Raw genomic sequence first — 20417 nt, forward strand, 5'->3', positions numbered from 1 at the left:
TTATGGTTCCTGGAAATCTTAATCTCTTTTATGGATGTGATATTGTGGAAGTTCATCTTTTGTTCTTCTTCTTCCGTGTGTTGTTAATTACTTAAGACAAATTTGGTGGTGGAGATCCATCAATATTATGCTTAACACTTGTTATAATTTGAATGACCTCGTAACACTATCTCGACATACCACTTGGTATTAGGAACAATTTTTTTTCTTTCTAAAAGAGATGCAGATAACCAAGACCAAACCCTATTGTGAAGTAGATTCAGACATAATATTAGCAAGCATGGCTCATATTCAGTTCCATGCACATTTTATGAAACGACATACAAAGTAGTCTGATATGTACAGTATTTATACACATAACAACACCATATATATATATATTATATGGTTGGCAAGAACATAACAACACCATATATATATATATATATATATATTATGGTTGGCAAGAAGGAGGTATATAAAAAGTAGTAACTTTACGTATATATGCGCACATTTCTCTACCTTAGACATTGGAAAAAAAAAATACAATAACATATGGTTATGTTTCATTTGGTCCTTTTAGGGGCACAAAGTTGCCATGCCAAAGTTGTAAATAAACTATGTTTGTCCTAAAGTAGAAACCAAAATTAAAGGTGATTGATGTTTTTTAACGTTTTGGTTTCTGGGTACAACAAATCTAACAAAAGTATAGCTAATTTTTGATTGCAGAAGGAAGATGCGAATGAATATGGATTTTGTGGCATTATATTGTGGCACGTCACCTGGACTGGACATATGTGCTCACACTGGCTTCCTGTCATTTTGCTTAATGCATGACGAACAATTTAACAATATGGTGCTTGCTAGGCTGCTAGCTTCTTATAGCTTATATTGCTTATAGCTGATCACCTCCTCATCCTCATCACAACAAAGGTACCGACCCAAACCGAATACACCACCGATCGACTATCTTTCTTCTTCTTCTACTCTGATCGGTTGTAAACTTGTAACAATTGTGTTGCTGTATTTAACATGTCTAGCAACTGTCCACATAAAATTCCTACAGAGTTTAGACCATTTATTTACAGCTTAGATGAACACAGAGAATATCCCTCAGAATATTACCTGCCGCGGTGATCATCTTCAGCCAATTACAAACGCAACCCATTTGCATGGCACACTAGTTTATGTACCTTCTTCAATGTTTCAACCATCTTTTACAGGACTAGCACCTTTCAACAAAATTTTTTACTTGTAAGCTTTCCTTTTATCTTCTCCCTCCACATTTAATATTTTACAGATTCCCCCCTTTGAACTTTTCATTTTATTCTTTGAGCACCCCTTTTAGCCTAACTAGCTTAGCTAATTGTACATATACAGATAGAGAGCTAGAGATAAACCAATTCACTTTGTGTCTTTTCATGAGTAATTAGCAAAAGTTGCGGGCTCAGCCACCCCTAGTCAATTAGTAATAGTATAGTAGCTAGCAAGACTTGTAGTAGTACTACTAATTTGTTTTTAGCGGTCCCCTGGAGAAGTTGATTGATGGAAGAAGCCTCACATGATAAAATGGAGGGCTCCTCACCCTCAAAGTTAAATAACCAGCATCCGACCATAAACACACCAAGTAACAACAACAACAACATGCAACACTGCATGGACATACCAATGGGGGGATTGGAGGTTCACAAGGTTGTTCCTCCACCCCGTAGAAGCACCTTGCAGAAGCTCATGGCCAGGCTCAAAGAAACCTTTTTCCCAGATGACCCTTTGCACCAGTTCAAAGGACAGCCACCAAAGAAGCAATGGATTCTCGGAGCTCAGTATGTCTTCCCTATCCTTGAATGGGGTCCTACTTACAGCTTCAAGCTCCTCAAGTCTGACATTATTTCTGGTATCACCATTGCTAGTTTAGCCATCCCTCAGGTACAAAGCTTGATCTTCAACTTTGATTTCTCAATTTCATGATTGAAATTTGAAAACAACATATACCCTGTTCTTAAGTTAACTCTGTTCTTTTTCTTCTTCTTCTTCTTCTTCAGGGAATCAGTTATGCTAAGCTTGCTAATCTACCTGCAATTGTGGGTCTCTGTGAGTAATTTGTTTCTGTTACTTGTTTACAATTTTGAATGTGTTGCATTTGTTAATTGATCTTTTTTGGACCTGTAGATTCCAGCTTTGTTCCTCCTTTAGTGTATGCTGTTCTTGGAAGCTCAAAAGACGTTGCAGTAGGACCTGTGTCCATTGCTTCTCTTATAATGGGATCAATGCTTATGCAAGAAGTTTCTCCCACAAAAGATCCAAACTTGTTTCTTCAACTTGCCTTTACTTCAACCTTCTTTAGTGGTATAATCCAAGCTTCTCTAGGATTATTGAGGTAAGTGGCCCCCACCTTCACTTCCCAGCTTAATTTGCTGTAGTTTTGCCTTCTTCTTATCTAAAACTTGAAAGGACAAAAGACAATGTTATAAGAAACAAAATTGATCAATGTTTTGGTATTGGTGGGTGCAGGCTTGGATTTATCATTGATTTCCTTTCAAAGGCCACTCTAATTGGTTTCATGGCTGGAGCTGCTGTGATAGTTTCTCTGCAACAGCTTAAAAGCCTCCTTGGAATACAAAATTTCACCAAAAAAATGGCTATAGTCCCTGTTTTGAGCTCTGTTTTTGAGGAACGAAGGGAGGTAATGAAACAGAGAGAAGCCCATTAAAATATTCAAACAGTGATATATTAGTCTGCTGATAAAGCTTTTAGCTTTTCTTAGCAATCATAAACTAAGTTGCAGACATAGTACTAAAGATAACTATCAACTAGATATGATTTGTAATCTCAGATATTGTATTTTAATATTAGTTCCTTTTCATTTTCCTCTCTTGTTCAAGTAATAATTTGAGTGTTTTTCGTTATTTTCTGCAGTGGTCATGGCAGACCATATTAATGGGAGTTTGCTTCCTTCTGTTGCTCCTAATCGCAAGACACGTCGTATGTTATCTTGTCCCTGCCTTCACTTTCTGATGGATAACTTTTTCCATTAATGAACTCACTCACATCAATCTCTGACTGATGGTTATAAATATGTTGTCTTTATCTACTAATTACAAACACACACATATTCGCCCCAAGTGAAGGCCAAATGTTGCTTTCCAACCATTTTTTTTGGTTCATGGTTAGTGATGAGTTTTGTATTATTTTAGAACTATATTTAACCTATGACGCATAGTTGGAGATGGCCTAAGAACTCAGTTCAAAGTCAATGATGCAATTTGACTAATCCATGTTGGGCTGCGTGCCATGTACATACATGCAGAGCATGAGAAAGCCAAAGCTGTTTTGGGTCTCAGCTGGAGCCCCACTTGCGTCTGTCATCCTCTCCACCACAATTGTTTTCGCATTCAAAGCCAATCGCCATGGCATCAGTGTGGTAAGTTCTTGTGCCCCTCACCATGCTTAGTTTTTAGTTTGCTTCCCCTCAAACTCTCTCCTCCATGTCCATCCACTGTGCATCATGTCTAGAGACGTTGATTTTTGGTCTACTTTTATATTTTATATGGCAGATTGGAGATTTACAGAAAGGATTGAACCCACCTTCATGGAACATGTTGATTTTCAGTGGGACCCACATAGGACTTGTAATTAAGACTGGGATTATCACTGGCATCATTGCTCTCACAGTAAGTTGATTCTTTTAAGCAGGGGTTTTAAAAAAAAATTAGACATTTTGATTAAGCGATTGGTTTGGCTGATTAGTTTTGCATCAAATTAACAGGAAGGCATTGCAGTAGGAAGGACTTTTGCTACTCTGAGAGAATACAGGGTGGATGGAAACAAGGAGATGATAGCAATTGGGCTCATGAACATTATTGGCTCCATCACTTCCTGTTATGTCACAACAGGTTCGAATTTCATTATCAACTTAATTAAAAAATAATAACATTGGTGACCCAAAAATCAATTATTAGCAAGGATGAGGATTTGATATAAAAGTTTTGATCTTGATGATGGATCAGGTTCTTTCTCACGGTCAGCTGTGAACCACAATGCCGGAGCAAAAACCGCCTTGTCGAACATAGTAATGTCGGTGACAGTTATGGTGACCCTCCTGTTTCTGATGCCTCTGTTTCACTACACACCCAATGTTATATTGGGTGCCATTATAGTGACTGCAGTGATTGGCCTCGTTGATGTTCCAGCTGCTTATCACATTTGGAAGATTGACAAATATGACTTCATTGTCTTGGTGTGTGCTTTTCTGGGTGTCATTTTTATCTCTGTTCAACAGGGCCTGGCCATTGCGGTAAGAAATAATTTATCATCCACAACTCAACCTCAACTTTTTTATTTTATTTTAAAATTTGTATGCATGACATGGGAATTTGATGATATAAAATAAATAGGTTGGAATATCGGTTTTCAAGATTCTGCTGCAAGTGACAAGGCCGAGGACAGTGGTGTTGGGAAATATACCTGGGACAGATGTGTTTAGAGACCTACACCATTACAATGAATCAGCAGTGAGTGTCCCTGGTTTCCTCATTATCAGCATAGAAGCTGCGATCAACTTTGCCAACACCACTTATCTGAATGAAAGGTTGGTTGTGGATTGTTTCTTTGCCAGCATTTTGAGCCCTTTTGTTGTTTTACTTTTTCAGTTTATTTGAACAATTGTCATTGTTATATGTAAATGTATATGAAGGATTTTGAGATGGATAGAAGAAGAAGATGATGGAAACAAACATCCAAACATTCGATTTGTCATTATAGATATGTCAGGTGAGTTTAATTATCTTAAGCATCAACTGTTTATTTTATTGGGTATCTCATTTTTTGTTAGGCTGACAACTTGTGTTATGTTTTAAGCTGTGAGCAGCATAGACACAACTGGGATCACACTCTTCGGAGATTTAAGGAAAGCAATTCGAAAAAAGGGTGTTGAGGCAAGTTGAAAGAAATATATGTGTACATTTGTTTCATATCAAGTTTAGCAGATTACTTTTAATTATTGAGTTGCTAATTGAAATTAATTACAGCTGGTGTTGGTGAACCCGTTGGCTGAGGTTGTGGAGAAATTGCAGAAGGTGGATAAAGACAATGAGCTGATGAGACCAGATCACCTTTACCTGTCAGCGGGAGAGGCTATAGCTTCACTGTCAATGGCAATGAAGAATCAAGCATCAAACATGTACGATGAGAAGATGCAGACGAATGCGTCCCCCAAAAGCTAACCACAACTTAAAAGACAGGACACGCCAGGACAGCAACCCAAAATAAACGAAAAGTTGCAGATATACAATTATGGTAATTCAGGGTCCTACTGACTGTCGCATGCTTTTCTTCTGTGTCTTTGGCAACATGTTCCTAAAATCCTAAGGGATATAATATTAGAAGTTGCCTTGTAATTTTACTCGCATCTAGTACTAGTAGGTTGGTCATTCATTCCCTTTCTGTAATTAACAAATTTTGTTTGGAGAATATAGTATGGAAGCTCAAATAAACCAGTACGCATCTAGGAAACCAACAAGAAACTGGCTCGGCCAAACGAAGAAACCAGGTCTAAAATAAAGATTTAATTTATTAAACATTTTAGAAAAGAAAAGTAAGTTATAAAGGAAATAGAAAGACAACAAAAATATATATGAAAATTTATTGAACAATTATTTTCACAAAGAGAATCAGAAAATTGATATACATCTCCAAAAGTGAACTACGTATTATAAAGACAACGCCGAAAGAGGCAATCTCACGCTAATAGGCTTACACATGAGTTGGCTTTCAAGCCCAACTGGCCAGTGTCCTATTTTCCTATAACAGGCGGTCAAAGCCACGATCCTATCATATTACTATCACAATCACCAAGCTGATCTCTGCGAATTTAAAATCCTTTCAACACCAGGAGCGGTCAAATTTTTACATTTAAGAATTAAACGACGGCAAATTCTCAGGATCGTTCAAGAAATATGCAGCAATGGCGACTAGAATGATGAATATAACGATCCATATGTTCAATCCTCCTGCAACCAAACCAAGAGCATGTCTCATTTCTAAATGAACTAAAGTTGCAACCGTGTGAGGTAACATATTACCAATTAGAGCAATTAGGTGTTTTCTAGTAGACAAAATAGATTAATAGAAAGTTCGACATTCATCCTAATCATCCTAATGTCATATGGTTGAAATCCGAATTGATTGTTGTTTGAACTTGGCATTTTCTCAGGAAAGCCTGTGACGCTCCAACAGTAAAACCCAATCATTAAAAATGCAAACAAAACACTAGAGGAAACGATCAAATAGAGCTCAAGGAGGTCCCCCAAACAGTGATGGTGTTCTACTTGCTACGTTTGGTGATAGTTTTACTGAATTGGAATTTGGCTGCTTATATTTCTAGAGACCTGGACAATCAAAAAGGCCTCCAATCATAGGCAAGGTTTTCTAGCATGATGGTTTAACTAGGCTGTCAAGGGAAGTCCAACAATTACCATGAAAAGTTCGGAGGGATACGACTGAATTATCCAACCAAAAAGTATGGCAAGAACTTACCAGTTTTCTTCTCATCCTCAAGTGTGGACACCCTTGCACTTGAGTCCAGGGATGCGGAAGCCAAAGCTCTGCATTTTAAAATCACATGCTTCACACACAAACAGTTCATAGAAGGGGAAAATGGATTGCTGCATAATCATAACCATAGAAGAAACATAATGTTGATATGTTGGTTTACCTTGAATCACGAGAGAAACTCAATGCAGTTACAAAGCCAAGGTGTGCTTTCTTAACCACTTTTTGAATCCGCATTCTGGTTGAATTTACTATCACAAGATCTCCTTGAGTAGTCCCACTTTGTTTTCATGATAAGACGTGTTAGTTTAATTTTTTCCTTTTCAAGACACACAGGAGATATTTTTACCAAAGGATGGAAAGCTGTGAAAGCAATTGCTTCATGCTAGATTGCAATTCAATGTAAATAGTGTTAAAAATGGTGATTTCAAATGACGCCATATGTTGTTACCCAAAAACAATATGACACCATATGCAGTCATTTGACACATTGTGTAGTGTGAAAAGCATCTAAAAAACTGTTAATAGTACTGATCCAAGATAATATTACCAAGCAAGGAGCTTTCCATCAGCTGAAACATCAAAGGCACAAATAATGTCACGTGCAATAGTCTTTGATCCAATCCTCTTCCAAGTGGTTGTGTTCCATGTCACAATGCTTCCAGATTTATCTGTATTATGTAATACAGAGGTCGAAACGGTTAACTCATGGAAAAAGTAAGTAGAAAGAGAGCAGTTCTCTAAGAAACAGATGAATTGCTTTTTCCACACAGAATATTTACCTGCAATATATAGAATGTAATTCCCATCACTAATCAAAGAAAATCTGCATGCACAAAAAACCTCGTCCTGCATGTATTATAATTTATAATTATTCTCATTAGTTAGAAACCCACGTGACCAGGCGGTAAAACCAGAAAAGTAGGTTAAATGATTCACAAAAGTACAGGGATATCGGTGTCAATAGTTTGTTCTACTTTTTTTTTTTTTTGTTAACGTGTTCAATAAGCATACAATTAAGTACACAAACCATTGTATGTATGTACCAGTAAAAATCAACAAAATCTCCTTGAAAGGGATATGTCAATCTACAAAGTCAAGGATCATTTGAATCCGCATAAATTTGAAACTCATAATAATTTTATTTATAGAAGAATTTTCAGCAGTTACTCACCTTTTCTGGTGGTAGAGAAGCTGCAACAGTAGACGAAGTTATGTCCCACACCCTACCAGGGCCACTACTTCCCAAGGAGACAAGAAATTTCCCATCAGGACTGCAAGACAACAGGCCCAGACCATCAGCAACAACATTACAAATAGAAGAGGTCGATAGATTTTTTTTTAAATGCCGCAACTCTTGCAAACCTGAAATCTAATTGCTTCACTGTAGTATGAGCTTGAGCTTCATTGAGAATAATTTCCATGCTAGGCCACTTGAAAACCCTTAATTTGCCATCCTGTACTGCACCAAATGAGAGGATTATTATACAGTGTGCTACTACTTCTGGAGAAAAGAAAATTTTGCATCCGACATTGATGTCATGTCTAAAAACAATCTATAATTTAAAACTGTAACATATAGTGATACATAATGTATAACAAATGTATTTGAATCCAAAAAGAAAAGGTGAAGGGACGGTCTGTACCTCGCCTCCAGCAGCAAGAACGGAACCTTCTTTGTTAAATGCCAAGGCCAACTGTTGTCCAACATCTACCAACTGGTCGAGCACTCTGTCCGACTGCTTCAAACCCAGTTTAGTATCTTCACCGCTTTCTTCGTCCCATTCAAACCATCTGCACAAGAAAATCTACAATTAATATATGCATATGTACGTGAATATAATATAAGAGCATCCTACTGCTCATGAACCTAAAATCAAAATGTGCAGCCTTTCATTTTTTCATGTAATTCTGGTTGGGTTTCAGTTTTCTCAGATTCAAGGGAATTGATAGATAAAGGTATTGTCTAAGATAAAGAAATGGAAAAGTTTGAATGAAAAAAACCTGCAACTATTAGGAAAAGAGCAAATGAGACCGTCGCCACCGGGGTGAACCGCCATTCTATAAGGCAAATCCGAGCCAGTGTCCAGCTTAGCCACCTGATAATCAAACACCAAATTCCAAACATGACACCGATTACAATTACAACGCAGGCAAATCAGGTAATAATCTGTAAAAATTAAGAAGGATGGGATCGGGGTTGGAGTATTACGGGCTGATGAGAGAGAGAAACGGAGGCGGGATCGAATTGGGCGACAAGGATGGCGTTTGGGACGCCGCTGCGACCCTCGCCACCACCGCCGGCCAAAACGACGTGGTTTTGGTTGGGATGGGATTGGGCTGATTCAGTCTCAGTCCGAGCTTTGCTTTGATCGTCGTCGTCATCGTCTTGGTCGCGTGGTTGGGATTTACAGACGTCGGGAGCCCAAGCGGCGACGTAGAAAGGGACGCCGTACTTCTGGTAGTTGCTGGGAGGCTCCATTGTCATTCGGGATTTCAGATCTCTCCTCTGACTGTGCGAGCGTTGAGTGATGGCGGGTGTAGAGACAGTCGAAATAGATCGATCCTAGTTTATTACAATTTACAACAAGCCGTATACTTTTTCATTGTTTTCAGTCCGTTTAATTTCAAACGCAGAAAATCAAAATAGGTAAATCATTTTTAAGTTAACCAAAAAATAGAAAGTGAATAATCTTTATTAACCTCGTCCAAGGAATTTGTCTATGACTTTCATTCTCAAAGAATTTAAAAAGTTCAGGTGTACGATTTTGTAAAAGTTGTTCAAATTTAGGGGGTGTATTCAATTGAAATTTTAACAGGTTGTAATTACATGATTTTAATGTAATGGATTTCAACCGGATTTGTAATTATATTATTTTACTTATGATTTTATTTACTTAGGATTTCACTTATGATTTTAATATAATACAATTACAGGATTTTACTTTATATTTCTATGAGATGAGAGCATTTTTGTTCACCACATTAACCAAAGGTGTATGCTCACCGCCACCCTTAAAAGGTGACTGCCTCATCCTTCTTAGAATCTCTTCTTCTACAACACATTAGTACTAGTAACAAACCAACCACACCAATCAAAAATCAAAGAGGCAAGCTTTGAGTTTTGAAATCGGGAGTAAGACAAAGAGCAAGCAATTTTGTATTTTCTTTTGTCATATTTTGATTGATTCATAATTTGGTGGTTTATTGGATTTGGAAGATTTTAGTTTTGGGTTTAGGGGTAGCCAAATCATATGAAGGGAAGATGAGATGGGTTGAGGGGTTTAGTGGTGGTTGTATTCAATCACGACTTTAAAAGACTTCATAAAAGTGTGGATGTATTAAAAACCTCATTGTTTTTTTTAAAGAAAATACAAAAGGTGGTGAATTTAGTTTGATTATAGACTAATTTTAGATGATGAAAAACCTTTGCTTCCCCATTTTGATAGATATTATTTCTATTCTCAAGATATTATTTAATCACTTCTACTACCACCATCTTATCATGGCTATCAACAATGTCGTTGTTGCCGCTGCTACCACCACAACAGTCATCATAGTCGCGTCACCCGCCACCACCACATCCACGCCATCGCCGCCACCACCACCGCCATCAATGTTATTGCCACCACACCACCGCCATCGCCACCCCAGCACCACTACCATCACCGTCACCACACCATCACCGCCATCGCCGCACTACCACCACCACCACCACCACTATCACCCAACTATCAGCCCCACCATCATCACCATCACTATAGCCATCACCAACATTATCGCCATCGCCTCCACTATCACCTCCGCCACCTCACTCCCACTGCCATCGCCACTACCTCCCCACCATCACTCACAAACCACCATCGCCATCCCCATCGGCATCACCACCACCATCATCACCCCTAAACTCTTTGTTTTTTGAGTGTTATAAACTCCATTAAAATCAATAATAAAACTCTAACAAACTTAATTAAAATCTATACATGAATTCAGTCAAAATGGAGTTTGTAGAATTCAGTAAAACTCAATTAAATTCAATTAAACTTTATCAACTTTATAATTATTTTAAAATCATTTAAAATCTAAATTGAATACACCCCCCTTATTTTAAGAGATTTTTATTTAAACCCACACTTCTCTTAGTTCACCCCAACTTTTAATTTAAAATTTCACAATTTCTAAGAAAATCTCACTATCTTCCCAAACTACCCTTAAATACACCCCAAGCTGAAAAAAAAAAAAAGAAATAAAAGAGATTTTCTATTTAAACCCCACAATTTTCTTTGTTTACCCCAATACTTAAATCATTAAACAATATTTGTAGTATACATGAGATTTTGTTTTTTTACAAGCTGTTTTTGTTTTGTTTTTTTTTCATGTGATTAGATCATATGGGAAATTGTAGTTTGTTATGGAGGTCTAAACAGAGAAACATATATAAATCAAATACTGTCGAAGGGAGTGCCCAAAAAAAATATCAAATAGCAATTGAAAAACCTGCTGAAAAATTTATCTTCATCCTAGATGTCCCAACTTATAAACAAATAAAGGTAATGTGGGGGCAATGTCTTGATGAGCGTCAACAAATCTCAGCCATAAGTATTAATAGCTTCCCCGGCCAAGTTCTTTCCAATCCCAAGCCTTCCAGGCAGCAGACCTTAGAAGCCTAATAGTGGTTACATTGGCATCCCAGAAGGACAAACGCTTGTAGGGCAAATTGTGCTTCTTGCATAGGTTATTCTAAAACTTAATATGAAGAGTGGTGGGGTATGTGTATAGATGTACTAGGTAGGATTAAGTATTAAGTTGGATGACCTTTTTTGTCTTTTTACACAATAATAAAACTTACAGCTTAATGATTTAAGTATTGAAGTGAACAAAGAGAAGTGCGGGGTTTAAATAGAAAATCTCTATTTTAAAACCAAAGCAAATATTGTTTCCTTTTTTTTTTTCATTCTTATTTTAGAACCAAAGCAAATATTGTAATTTATGAATCTTTTAAATGGTTGACCCAAGCCTAAGCTTCTTTTTTTGACGGGGAAATTAACCATAATTTGTCGATTACTCTAATTTTAACTGGGGCTACTGAGAACGAGTCGCATCAGGTGAGGCTGTGGGTTCAAAGCAAAACGTATATTCTTATATTTTAATGGAATGGGGGGCAGAGAAAGAGCAGCAAACAACTCATCAATAATCTTTCATTGAGTAAATTATAACTTCTAACAAAAAAAAAAAAAATAAATGGAGGAGGAATGAGTGTATTCTTCTCTGAGTCTCAGCCTGTATGTACTTTTCATTTTCTTTCTTCTCACCATAGTGTAAGAGAAGGATCACTTTGATACAATAAATGGCTCTCAAGTTGTGCGTATCATTTTTGTGAGTCACATAAAACGCAACTGTGACTGTAGTTAGGAAGTTACTGTTTTGACTCTGTATATTCAGCAATTGACTTGACCCTGCGGAAGGAGATGAGACAGCCGCAGTAAAAATGATGATATGATCAATGCAACAAGAAAGTCTCTTTCTTGCAATGGTAAACAGAAAACAACCGGGACGGCATCACTGACGCTTCCTTTGGTAGAGCGAATAACCAACAAGTGCGGACATCAAAAATGTCCATAGTACCTGCCCACACAAAACACACAAACACCAAAGGATGAGCACAACAATTCTATACAGCTTCAGTCCAGTACAACTCTTTGGGGGGAAAGGTATCGTAAGCACCGTATTGATTGTATGCCACCGCTCAAGTCTTCTAATCCTTGACTGCATGTCTTCGATAACCCCTTCAACCGGAGAAACTTCTCTAATTGGTGACGATTCAGAAGCTGAACTGCTGCCCTGTTTATTACATCATTATATTTTCAATCAATGTTAGAAATGCAGCATGCACTGAAAAAATTCTTTAGTTTTAGATGCAAAAATTGCAAGACTTCGAGACCAGCAAACATATGTGATATGTCATATCCATTAACTTGATAGAAAAATACCTGAGATTGAATAAATTCTACAAGTTCCTGCAACCTTGCAGCTTGCTGAGTGTGAATTCCACCTGAGCCTCTTCCCGATGCTGGCAATCTTTCCAGCACTATTTGAAGATAGCTCTAAAACAAATAAACAAATCAACTACCAACTCAGATGAAAATGAATCAAAAGAAACAAACAAACAAACCAGAAAGAAGAAAGTGATTTTGGCTTGGGATTAAAAATGGGAAACAGCATAGAATAATTAAAGGAAAAACCTTTGTAGTATATGAACCATCCAATTTAAGCATTGATCCTGCAGCTGCTACAGCATCTTTATCAACCCCCTTGATTTGCAGGTAAGGGTTCGGGGCATCTTGTAGATGATCAACCTCAATCAAAATCTAAAGAGGCATGAAAACTTAAGCTAATATTGCTACCACAATTTGAAGTACTTTCCAAATAGAATACATGTTCAAGAAATAAATCTCATAGAATTTGATCTGACCTTTCCATCTTGATAGATGAAAGCAGACGCTTCAATATAAGCTACGGCTTGATACCTGACATCACCAAAAGATACGAAAGTAATGATAAAAAAAATTCTAATAATAATAAGAACAACAACAATACAACATAATTCTTCATCCAACATGAAGAAAATGTGTCCACCCATGAATTTTATAATTCAAATATGTAGTTTACTGCTTACCCAAGGTTAAGAAGCCCAGCAACTGTACTAATGCTAATATCAAAATCCACTTTAGGTTGGATGATGAAGTTTCCTTCTCTTATAGGCTAAGCAAACAAATTCAGGAAACATAAACAAAGAATGGAATGTACACTGTGGTTAGAGAGAACGAGCACTGTATTTATTAATAATAAAAAGCAAATTATAACCAGGTCACATTACAAACCTCCCGTATCAGCAACGCAAATCTGCCCTCACATATTCTGACCCGAATGCAGTCACCCTCTGTTAACTGCCCATTAGTAGGAAGTCCAGGAAGCTTCAAGTATATATCAATGAAATTCTGGACAGAGCTGCAGAACTTTGCAGGATCCAGTATTTTCAAAATATCTTGATAAGCCACCTATGACCAAATGGAAATAGTGTAAGCATGTAAGGTGAAAATCATATTTTATGAGTTCAAGACACAGGCAAGATGATACCCTTACTTGCTTGTTACTCTTCAATACAAACAATGAACTCTCAGGGGAAAGCACGGGATCAAAGTCATTTCGAATTTTGAGCTGCATTGAGATAAGAAGAAATTGAAGCACCAAAAATAGCTTCGAAAGTTGCAACCAAATTTCAGCAGTAAAATAAGTTTCATAACGGATTAGTCTAGATCAAGGGTTCGATTGCCTCCATTGTAACAAAAGAAACAATAAGTTTCATAATGGAAGTGCCATAGATTGGTTCCAAAATCCAAATTGGAATGTGCATGTTCACAGGCAAACATGCAGAAGAATATGGGCAATCCATTGTGCAAAAAAGTGGTCTAATGATTTGACATTGTGGGCACATCAGCATGTCGTCCTTGGAAAAATCTTAATAAATTATACATTTTGTTTTCTTGGAATATATCACTAAATCAGTTCTATTGCATCTTAAAAAGTATTCAGCTCTGTTAGAAAGGGATGGATTTAAAATTTGTTTAAACTCAAACACTTCTTTAAATCTTAACAAATCCCTTTTTCTGTTTCTTGGACATATCATGAAAATCAGTTCATCCATTTCTTATAAAAGTACTAGCTCTATTAGGAAAAAACGACTTGCAAACTTGCTCATACTTAAAAAATTGCCAAAACCTAGAAACCACCTACATGGACTTTATTTATTTATTTTTAAAACATGGCAACAATTGAACTTAAGAAGGTTAAAGTCTACTAACGTGTGCGTGAACAAGATGAGGTTCAATGAACTGCTGGAACATTGGAAACACTGTCATCATGATCTCATTCTGGGACATAAAACACCCCACTCTACTTTTGTCCCTTTGAACTCTAGAAATGAGATGTGAATGAACACCTCCAACCTGACAACCAAAAAACAAGAATGAACGCTTCCTGACCAGTCTTTCTCAGAAACACCTGAAACTGACTTAGAAACACAGATTCATGGATATTAAAGCTTTAAAGGTGCAACAGGGGTTATACTTACAACAGCAATCCACAAGTCAAGTGATTTTCGGATATCTGGATGCAAAGCATAAACTCCTTCAAAAATAATCTGCTTGTATATAAAAAAAATATAAAAAAGCATAAACTAATCGGTTTGTTTTGTCAAAGGCAGGGAACAATACAATATTATTCCAAAAGGAGCAAGCCAAATTGTGAAAGCACTAGTAGATCTGTCTGATAACTGACCACTCCACAGTCCTCAGAAACTTCAAGTTCCTTGAAGCCACTCTGAACACCAGTTTCCAAATCAAATATGGGTACTTTTGTCCTTTGACCATTCCTTATGTCATCAATGTTCTGCACATGGTAATGTAAAAACACTAAGTACTACAACAACAACGGCAGACACTAAATCAATGGAATTGTATCTTCATTATAGCAATCATATTTTGTCAGTTAAGATGTGATTCAGCAAAACTAAAATGATATTTCAGAATAGCAAGCCAACGAATTGGCACAGTTGTTGGCAACTGGGAAAACAAATTAGAAAAAGGCCTTCAAGGCTTCAACAACCTGAAGGCCTATCAAAATGGGGCATATGAGAGAAACTAACATGGAAAGAGGCATCTTTTCTGTTTTTTCCTTGGGGTTGCATTTCATTGTCTAGCATAACTATAGCAATCATCTGATTGGCCACCCCATATGGCCCAAAGTTACAACTCAAAGAAGAATACCAAACTAGTCAAAATAAGCCAATCATCAAACCTTACTTTTGAAAGCAAAGATAGATCCAGCGAGCTGAAGTCGTCATACTTGAAATCCTTTACTTGTTCAGATTTATAATAGCTTTCAAGGGAAACAACTTCACAACCAACTATGTTTGCCATTTTATGAGCCAAACTAGTTTTTCCAGAACCACTTGGACCTCCTACGAGAACAATCAGGAACAACATAAGAACATACCTCAAGCTCAATTAATTTCAGATGCTAAAAGGCAATAAGAAATAACAATTATAAAAAAAATTAGGACTGTATTCTAGTCTTTTCAGACTTGTATAGCATAACAAGAACAATGGCCATCCCTGACAAGCAAATGCTCAAAACACGAGAGTGGGAGAAAGTTAAATAAAGCCTGTATTACCAATTCCAACTATGACTGGAAAACCTTTATTCTCCAACAGTGCCTGAAAAAGTAAACAACAATACATGAAGTTCCCATCCAAGTAAAACATATTAATACATAATTTAAATATTTCTTTCATATAAACTTTGTAAATATATTCTTCTAATGAATTTCTTATACATGAAGTTTTCATTATGGGAGTTTCTCAAACAATTCTGTATTAACTTCACTCCTCACCTGTATTGCTTGCACAGCAAGAAGCAATCCTCTATCCAAGTCATACGAATCAGGCATTGGAGCAAGTTTCACGGTGTCCCTGAAAGAGGAAGGATCTGTGGTTGCTTTATGAGAGAAGTCGAAACACAGAGAAATGTAACAATACATCCAAGAAATAGCTACTTACAAAATTGACTGTCAAGTGAAGAAATACATCTCCAAGTCAAAGTAACTTACCTATGGTTGAGCTATCAGCTTGAGGAGGATCCGATGAGATGAAATGCCATGTTGCTACTATAGGTTCCATCTTAGATTTTGTTGGAGATCTAGTCCATGGCTGAGATAGATCCTCAAGCCGAGTAACAAGGTTAGGAGGAACGCGAATTGGTCTTGGTGCAGCAATCATTCTGTCCTGACTAGAGGTCAGAGATGTATTTGGCAAAAGGGGTGGTGTATTGAGGCGAGGTACACCTGCATCATGAAAAACCATGACCTACATTACACACATAACGTACAAACAAAGAGAGAGAACATGTTCAAAGCTTAAGGAAAGAACTTGGTATTTTAATAAATGCATAAAGATGGAAAAACTAATATCAGGCCTAGCTTGCCACCTTTTCTCTCAAGAATCAATTCCAGATATGATTTAGTGATCCAAGGCTCATTAATACCCATCTTCAATGCTTCAGTTCCAACTGTCTACACAAGACCACTAGTATGTATCACTATCAGACCTCATTTTAAAACATTGGCATATATCCTAAAACAAATGCTATAACCACTCTAGTAAAAATACAAAGTTCATACTTTTCTATTTGTGCCCCTCAGCACCATGAATGTCTCACCAAGGGTATCAATGGTTTCAAGCGACAATGAAACATTTCCATTATCAACTGATTTAGATGCTCGTTTGTAACTAACAACCACAGCATATCCCAAAGCCAGTAACCCACCTAAAGTCATCCTTCCAACCTGCTTCCAATGTTAAACAGTAGCAAACAGGTAAGAGTTATTGAACATCTAGAAACTCTACAGTAGTATTACATAAAGAGTAGTCCTTTACAAAAATTAAACATAGAAATAGGCATCTCCTGTAAAAATTCCAACCAATGACCCTTCTATTTGCTCATCGCTGACCAGAAGGCTTCATAAGAACCATTAGTCAAGCATGTAGAATACACGTAAAACAGAACGCAGAGAGATGAAGAACCGACCCAATGTATATCCAAATGATCAGTGGCTTTATTTATTATAATGTCTATACTATGGTCTAAACCTATGAAAATACTTCTTACCTCAAATTCAGCTTTTGGCCTGATAATGAAATTTTTGTCGACAATCCTCTGGTCCCCAAGTGACAGATAATACCTTATACCTGATTGGCGCACCTTGATCCAATCATTTATCCGTGCTTCTTCACTTGCTGAAGGAGGCCTAAGATACATCTCAATGAAACTGAGAGAAAATAAATTATGTAGAACTTTTAGTTGCTATAGAACTAAAAAGTTTAGGAAGGAAAGCAATTCACTTTCTTTAGTTCCATATTATTATAAAAAAAAGCCAATAGATAATTGAATTTCCAAGCAGACTCACTTATCTATTTGAGCTTCATTTCCTTGAAAGGCATAAGCAAAATGTTCTTCTGCTGCCTGTAACAAAACTTTGAAATTTTAGTCAAATTAGTAAAAACCCTATCCGAAACAAAAAATTTCAAGAAATAAGATGGAGCACCAGTCGGTAAAAGCCACAAGCTACAAAGAAAAAAATAACATTGCAATTGACAAATACAGTTCTTAGCACAACTTGAAGTAACACGTAAGCCTCACTGTTGCCATCAAAGAAACTAATGTTCATAGAAATACACATTACAAAGTACATAAGTTCAGTTAAAAGACTTGATAAGCTGTATCATCATGAAAATTCACTCAATTCAACTAGATCTTTATCTTAAAAAGCTAGGGCCAGTTTGTTCCCCACCAAAACAAAAGAAAAAAACTAGGGCTAGCACAAAAATCATTTTTTCAAATCATATAGCTACAAGAGCAACATAAATGAGGAAGGCCCATTTCCTATGTATAAATATATGCCCAACATCACTTGAAAATAAACTAGCAATGCATACAGACCTCACTCCTGCATTTCAGCTTGTAGATTGCCTCCCTAAATGATGAGACAAAGCTGTTGTTAATCCTAATCTGCAAAATAAATGCAAAACATTGAGAATCGGCAATAAAATTTCAAGGGCTAACAGCTGTCAAATACCAACCTGTGCATGATGAAGGTCTGGTTCAATGTGCTTCCTAAACAATGGGAAAATGCTGTCAATAAGGTAATCCAGTGAACAAGAATCTCCGATATCATATTGAACTTTGGAAAGAAGGCTAAAATGAACACCACCAACCTGATATACCAAAAATACATACAAAATGTTATGTCAACTTTCTGTTAACTGATATTCTACAAAGTCTTGGCCAACAAAATAGGACTTAGAAGATTACCACTGCAACTCGAATATCTAGCAAAGAGCGCAATTTTGCATGCAAAGCATAGGTGCCATCAACTATTACCTAAAAACAAGGAGAGAATAAGAACCTGGCATTTGAGGTAAACCATAAAAATTGAATACTAAACATTCTTACCACCCCAGATGAAGCACTCTTTATTGTTTTTGAACCAACACGTTTCTTTTGTTGATAGTCAAATACTGGAATCAATGTATCTTCACCCTTTGTCAAATCCTATTTTCAACATAATCACTCAGAAAACATGGGTTTGAATATAACAAATCAGCCAGGATTTGACTTCGGAACATCATATATACTAGGAAACTCTGCTTCTTTATATAAAAATTGATTTGAATGCTTGAAGGTTTATATGGCTATTCAGGCATGAATCATGAATCAATACAATCAACTTATATGAATAATGAGCATGACAAGAAATAAGTAGATGCAAACCTCAAGATTTCTGACCAGCATATCAAAATCTATTGAACCCAGATCATTCCCTTCATCAAATCCATCACGATAGTTCTCCATTGATACAACAGTACAACCAATAACAGATGCCACCTTTTCTGCTAAGCTTCAGGAAACATTAAAATTACAATAAAAACTAAGCTTCAGGAAACATTAAAGTTACAATAAAAATTTACAATGCAACAGACAAGAGTAAGGAATGCTTATAGCCTACAGAAAACTATATATACCTTGATTTACCAGAACCACTTGGACCGCCAATGCCAACTGTTACAATGCCCTCTTTTTTCTCTCTAAGTTCTTGGATAGATTTTACTAGCAAATAATACCCGTGATCAAAAGACTGCACCATTTCAACATGAGCAGTAATTAGGTATCTCATATAAGTTCAGAGAGCATTGTTAGAGACTTAAAGTCATGATGGGAAGAGCACGGATGAAAGAAAAACATTCAATTCCAATTTGGTCAGTTCCATAATTTTATGTCCTGCACCGTAAAAGGATCAACAAACGAGAATCTAAACATGCATACAATCTTAGCTAATCAACACAAGTAGACAAACAAATTACAGCTCCAACACAAAACTCCCAATTCCAAGAGAACCCAATATTCACTCTAACAATTCAACTAAACAAGCAACAAAACGGGAAAATCTTGACCTGCAATGCAAAATACAAATAACCCAATAAACCCATAAACCAAAAAAGTATGTGTACTAGTGTGTGTCGATACCACATGGAGAGGAAGTGACTGGAGAATAGAGGAAGAGGAAGAGGAAGTTGAGGGTTGCTGTTGGAAAAAGTCGCGGCCTCCTTCTTGGAAGACTCGCTGTACAACATCGTCGTCCATTTTGGGGGGGCGCAGAGGCCTCTAGTCTCAGCAAATACGGGGAAATGGAGGGTTGCTGTATAAATCTCAATCCCCCAATACCAGCTCTGCACCTAATCCTTCTTCTTTCTTTCTTGGATTGTTTGCTTGAGAGAGGAATCTTTGCTCCAATTAAAGAAGAGAAGGAATCTTTATACCTTTCTTTATAGATATCAGATATGATAAATAACTGATAATATGGATGACGGGTTTCAATGAGCTGCTGTTTGCTTTCTTTCATCCGCCTGCCTTTATGTGTACACTTTGCTTACCTCTGCCTTCCTCGTCCCGCTTGTTTTTTGTTTCACCTTTCACTCAATTTTGTTGGACGGCCCTTGAAAAATTCAGGACATTTTTTCATATTTTAACAAATGCGAATATCTATTTTCTCTGGGTGGAAAGGATTTAACCTCAAACTCAAAGAACGTAATATTGTTGATCACTCATTAGCTAGTTTTGTGCTGTGTCATATGAGTGTGATTCCCTTCCATTGAAGGATTTCTCAAATAATTTTATTTAAACGATACCTTTTATGGTACTTTATGATTTTTTTTATCAACAATCCAAATTGTCTATTTTTCAAGCATTCATAAATCATCTTCACAAAAAATCAG

General features: G+C 36.8%; 3 protein-coding genes across 10 annotated transcripts; 1 reads left to right on the forward strand and 2 right to left on the reverse strand.

Moving 5' to 3' along the window:
• The first annotated feature begins 1431 nt into the window (after positions 1 to 1431).
• AST91 (sulfate transporter 91) lies at positions 1432 to 5471 on the forward strand. Its single transcript, XM_089045337.1, has 13 exons — positions 1432 to 1905; positions 2022 to 2070; positions 2149 to 2356; positions 2491 to 2662; positions 2896 to 2961; positions 3287 to 3400; positions 3534 to 3650; positions 3746 to 3872; positions 3987 to 4273; positions 4374 to 4567; positions 4673 to 4749; positions 4837 to 4913; positions 5007 to 5471. The coding sequence occupies exons 1-13, from the start codon at positions 1525 to 1527 to the stop codon at positions 5199 to 5201; spliced, it is 2064 nt and encodes a 687-aa protein (XP_088901463.1). The 5' UTR covers positions 1432 to 1524; the 3' UTR covers positions 5202 to 5471.
• Positions 5472 to 5589: 118 nt separating this feature from the next.
• Positions 5590 to 9122, reverse strand: STL2P (SEC12P-like 2 protein). Of its 2 annotated transcripts, XM_008245149.3 has the most exons (10): positions 8741 to 9122; positions 8533 to 8627; positions 8175 to 8322; positions 7894 to 7985; positions 7703 to 7802; positions 7311 to 7377; positions 7079 to 7199; positions 6692 to 6808; positions 6514 to 6581; positions 5590 to 5987 (listed from the first exon to the last, which is right to left on the reverse strand). In XM_008245149.3, exons 1-10 carry the CDS (start codon positions 9014 to 9016, stop codon positions 5890 to 5892), a joined length of 1182 nt encoding a protein of 393 aa, XP_008243371.2. In that variant the 5' UTR covers positions 9017 to 9122; the 3' UTR covers positions 5590 to 5889. The 2 variants fall into 2 exon arrangements, with proteins under 2 accessions (XP_008243371.2, XP_088901464.1); XM_089045338.1 differs by lacking the exon at positions 5590 to 5987 and having other exon boundaries at positions 6514 to 6601.
• A 2576-nt stretch (positions 9123 to 11698) lies between these two features.
• Positions 11699 to 20200, reverse strand: LOC103341600 (P-loop containing nucleoside triphosphate hydrolases superfamily protein). 7 transcript variants are annotated; one of them, XR_016124180.1, is made up of 26 exons: positions 19669 to 20086; positions 19167 to 19279; positions 18916 to 19042; positions 18598 to 18696; positions 18457 to 18525; positions 18225 to 18359; positions 18085 to 18153; positions 17552 to 17607; positions 17254 to 17413; positions 16766 to 16933; positions 16573 to 16657; positions 16196 to 16429; positions 15980 to 16074; positions 15761 to 15803; positions 15390 to 15547; positions 14866 to 14976; positions 14660 to 14728; positions 14391 to 14534; positions 13672 to 13746; positions 13410 to 13586; positions 13205 to 13290; positions 13001 to 13055; positions 12771 to 12868; positions 12519 to 12632; positions 12253 to 12369; positions 11699 to 12153 (listed from the first exon to the last, which is right to left on the reverse strand). XR_016124180.1 is itself a non-coding variant. In XM_008245147.3 (26 exons), the coding sequence occupies exons 1-26, from the start codon at positions 19783 to 19785 to the stop codon at positions 12088 to 12090; spliced, it is 2865 nt and encodes a 954-aa protein (XP_008243369.1). In that variant the 5' UTR covers positions 19786 to 20200; the 3' UTR covers positions 11699 to 12087. The 7 variants fall into 7 exon arrangements, 6 of the variants coding, with proteins under 6 accessions (XP_008243369.1, XP_016652070.1, XP_016652071.1 ...); XM_008245147.3 differs by having other exon boundaries at positions 12771 to 12896; positions 16766 to 16930; positions 19669 to 20200; XM_016796584.2 differs by having other exon boundaries at positions 12771 to 12896; positions 18916 to 19034; positions 19669 to 20118.
• Between the last annotated feature and the right edge of the window lie 217 nt (positions 20201 to 20417).

Source organism: Prunus mume, linkage group LG2 (genome assembly GCF_029339155.1).
Source record: "Prunus mume cultivar Tortuosa linkage group LG2, ASM2933915v1, whole genome shotgun sequence".
NCBI lineage: Eukaryota > Viridiplantae > Streptophyta > Magnoliopsida > Rosales > Rosaceae > Prunus > Prunus mume.

Coding starts and splice junctions, on each gene's coding strand:
- AST91 (XM_089045337.1), top strand. CDS start 1,525: ATGGAAGAAGCCTCACATGATAAAATGGAGGGCTCCTCACCCTCAAAG. Junction 2,962..3,286: donor TCCTAATCGCAAGACACGTC/GTATGTTATCTT, acceptor ACATACATGCAG/AGCATGAGAAAGCCAAAGCT. Junction 4,568..4,672: donor ACCACTTATCTGAATGAAAG/GTTGGTTGTGGA, acceptor ATGTATATGAAG/GATTTTGAGATGGATAGAAG.
- STL2P (XM_008245149.3), bottom strand. CDS start 9,016: ATGACAATGGAGCCTCCCAGCAACTACCAGAAGTACGGCGTCCCTTTC. Junction 7,986..8,174: donor TTCTTGCTGCTGGAGGCGAG/GTACAGACCGTC, acceptor GGTGCAGTACAG/GATGGCAAATTAAGGGTTTT. Junction 7,378..7,702: donor CTTCTCTACCACCAGAAAAG/GTGAGTAACTGC, acceptor TAATACATGCAG/GACGAGGTTTTTTGTGCATG.
- LOC103341600 (XM_016796583.2), bottom strand. CDS start 19,785: ATGGACGACGATGTTGTACAGCGAGTCTTCCAAGAAGGAGGCCGCGAC. Junction 19,043..19,166: donor AGTGGTTCTGGTAAATCAAG/GTATATATAGTT, acceptor TGTTTCCTGAAG/CTTAGCAGAAAAGGTGGCAT. Junction 15,804..15,979: donor TTGCTGTGCAAGCAATACAG/GTGAGGAGTGAA, acceptor TTACTTTTTCAG/GCACTGTTGGAGAATAAAGG.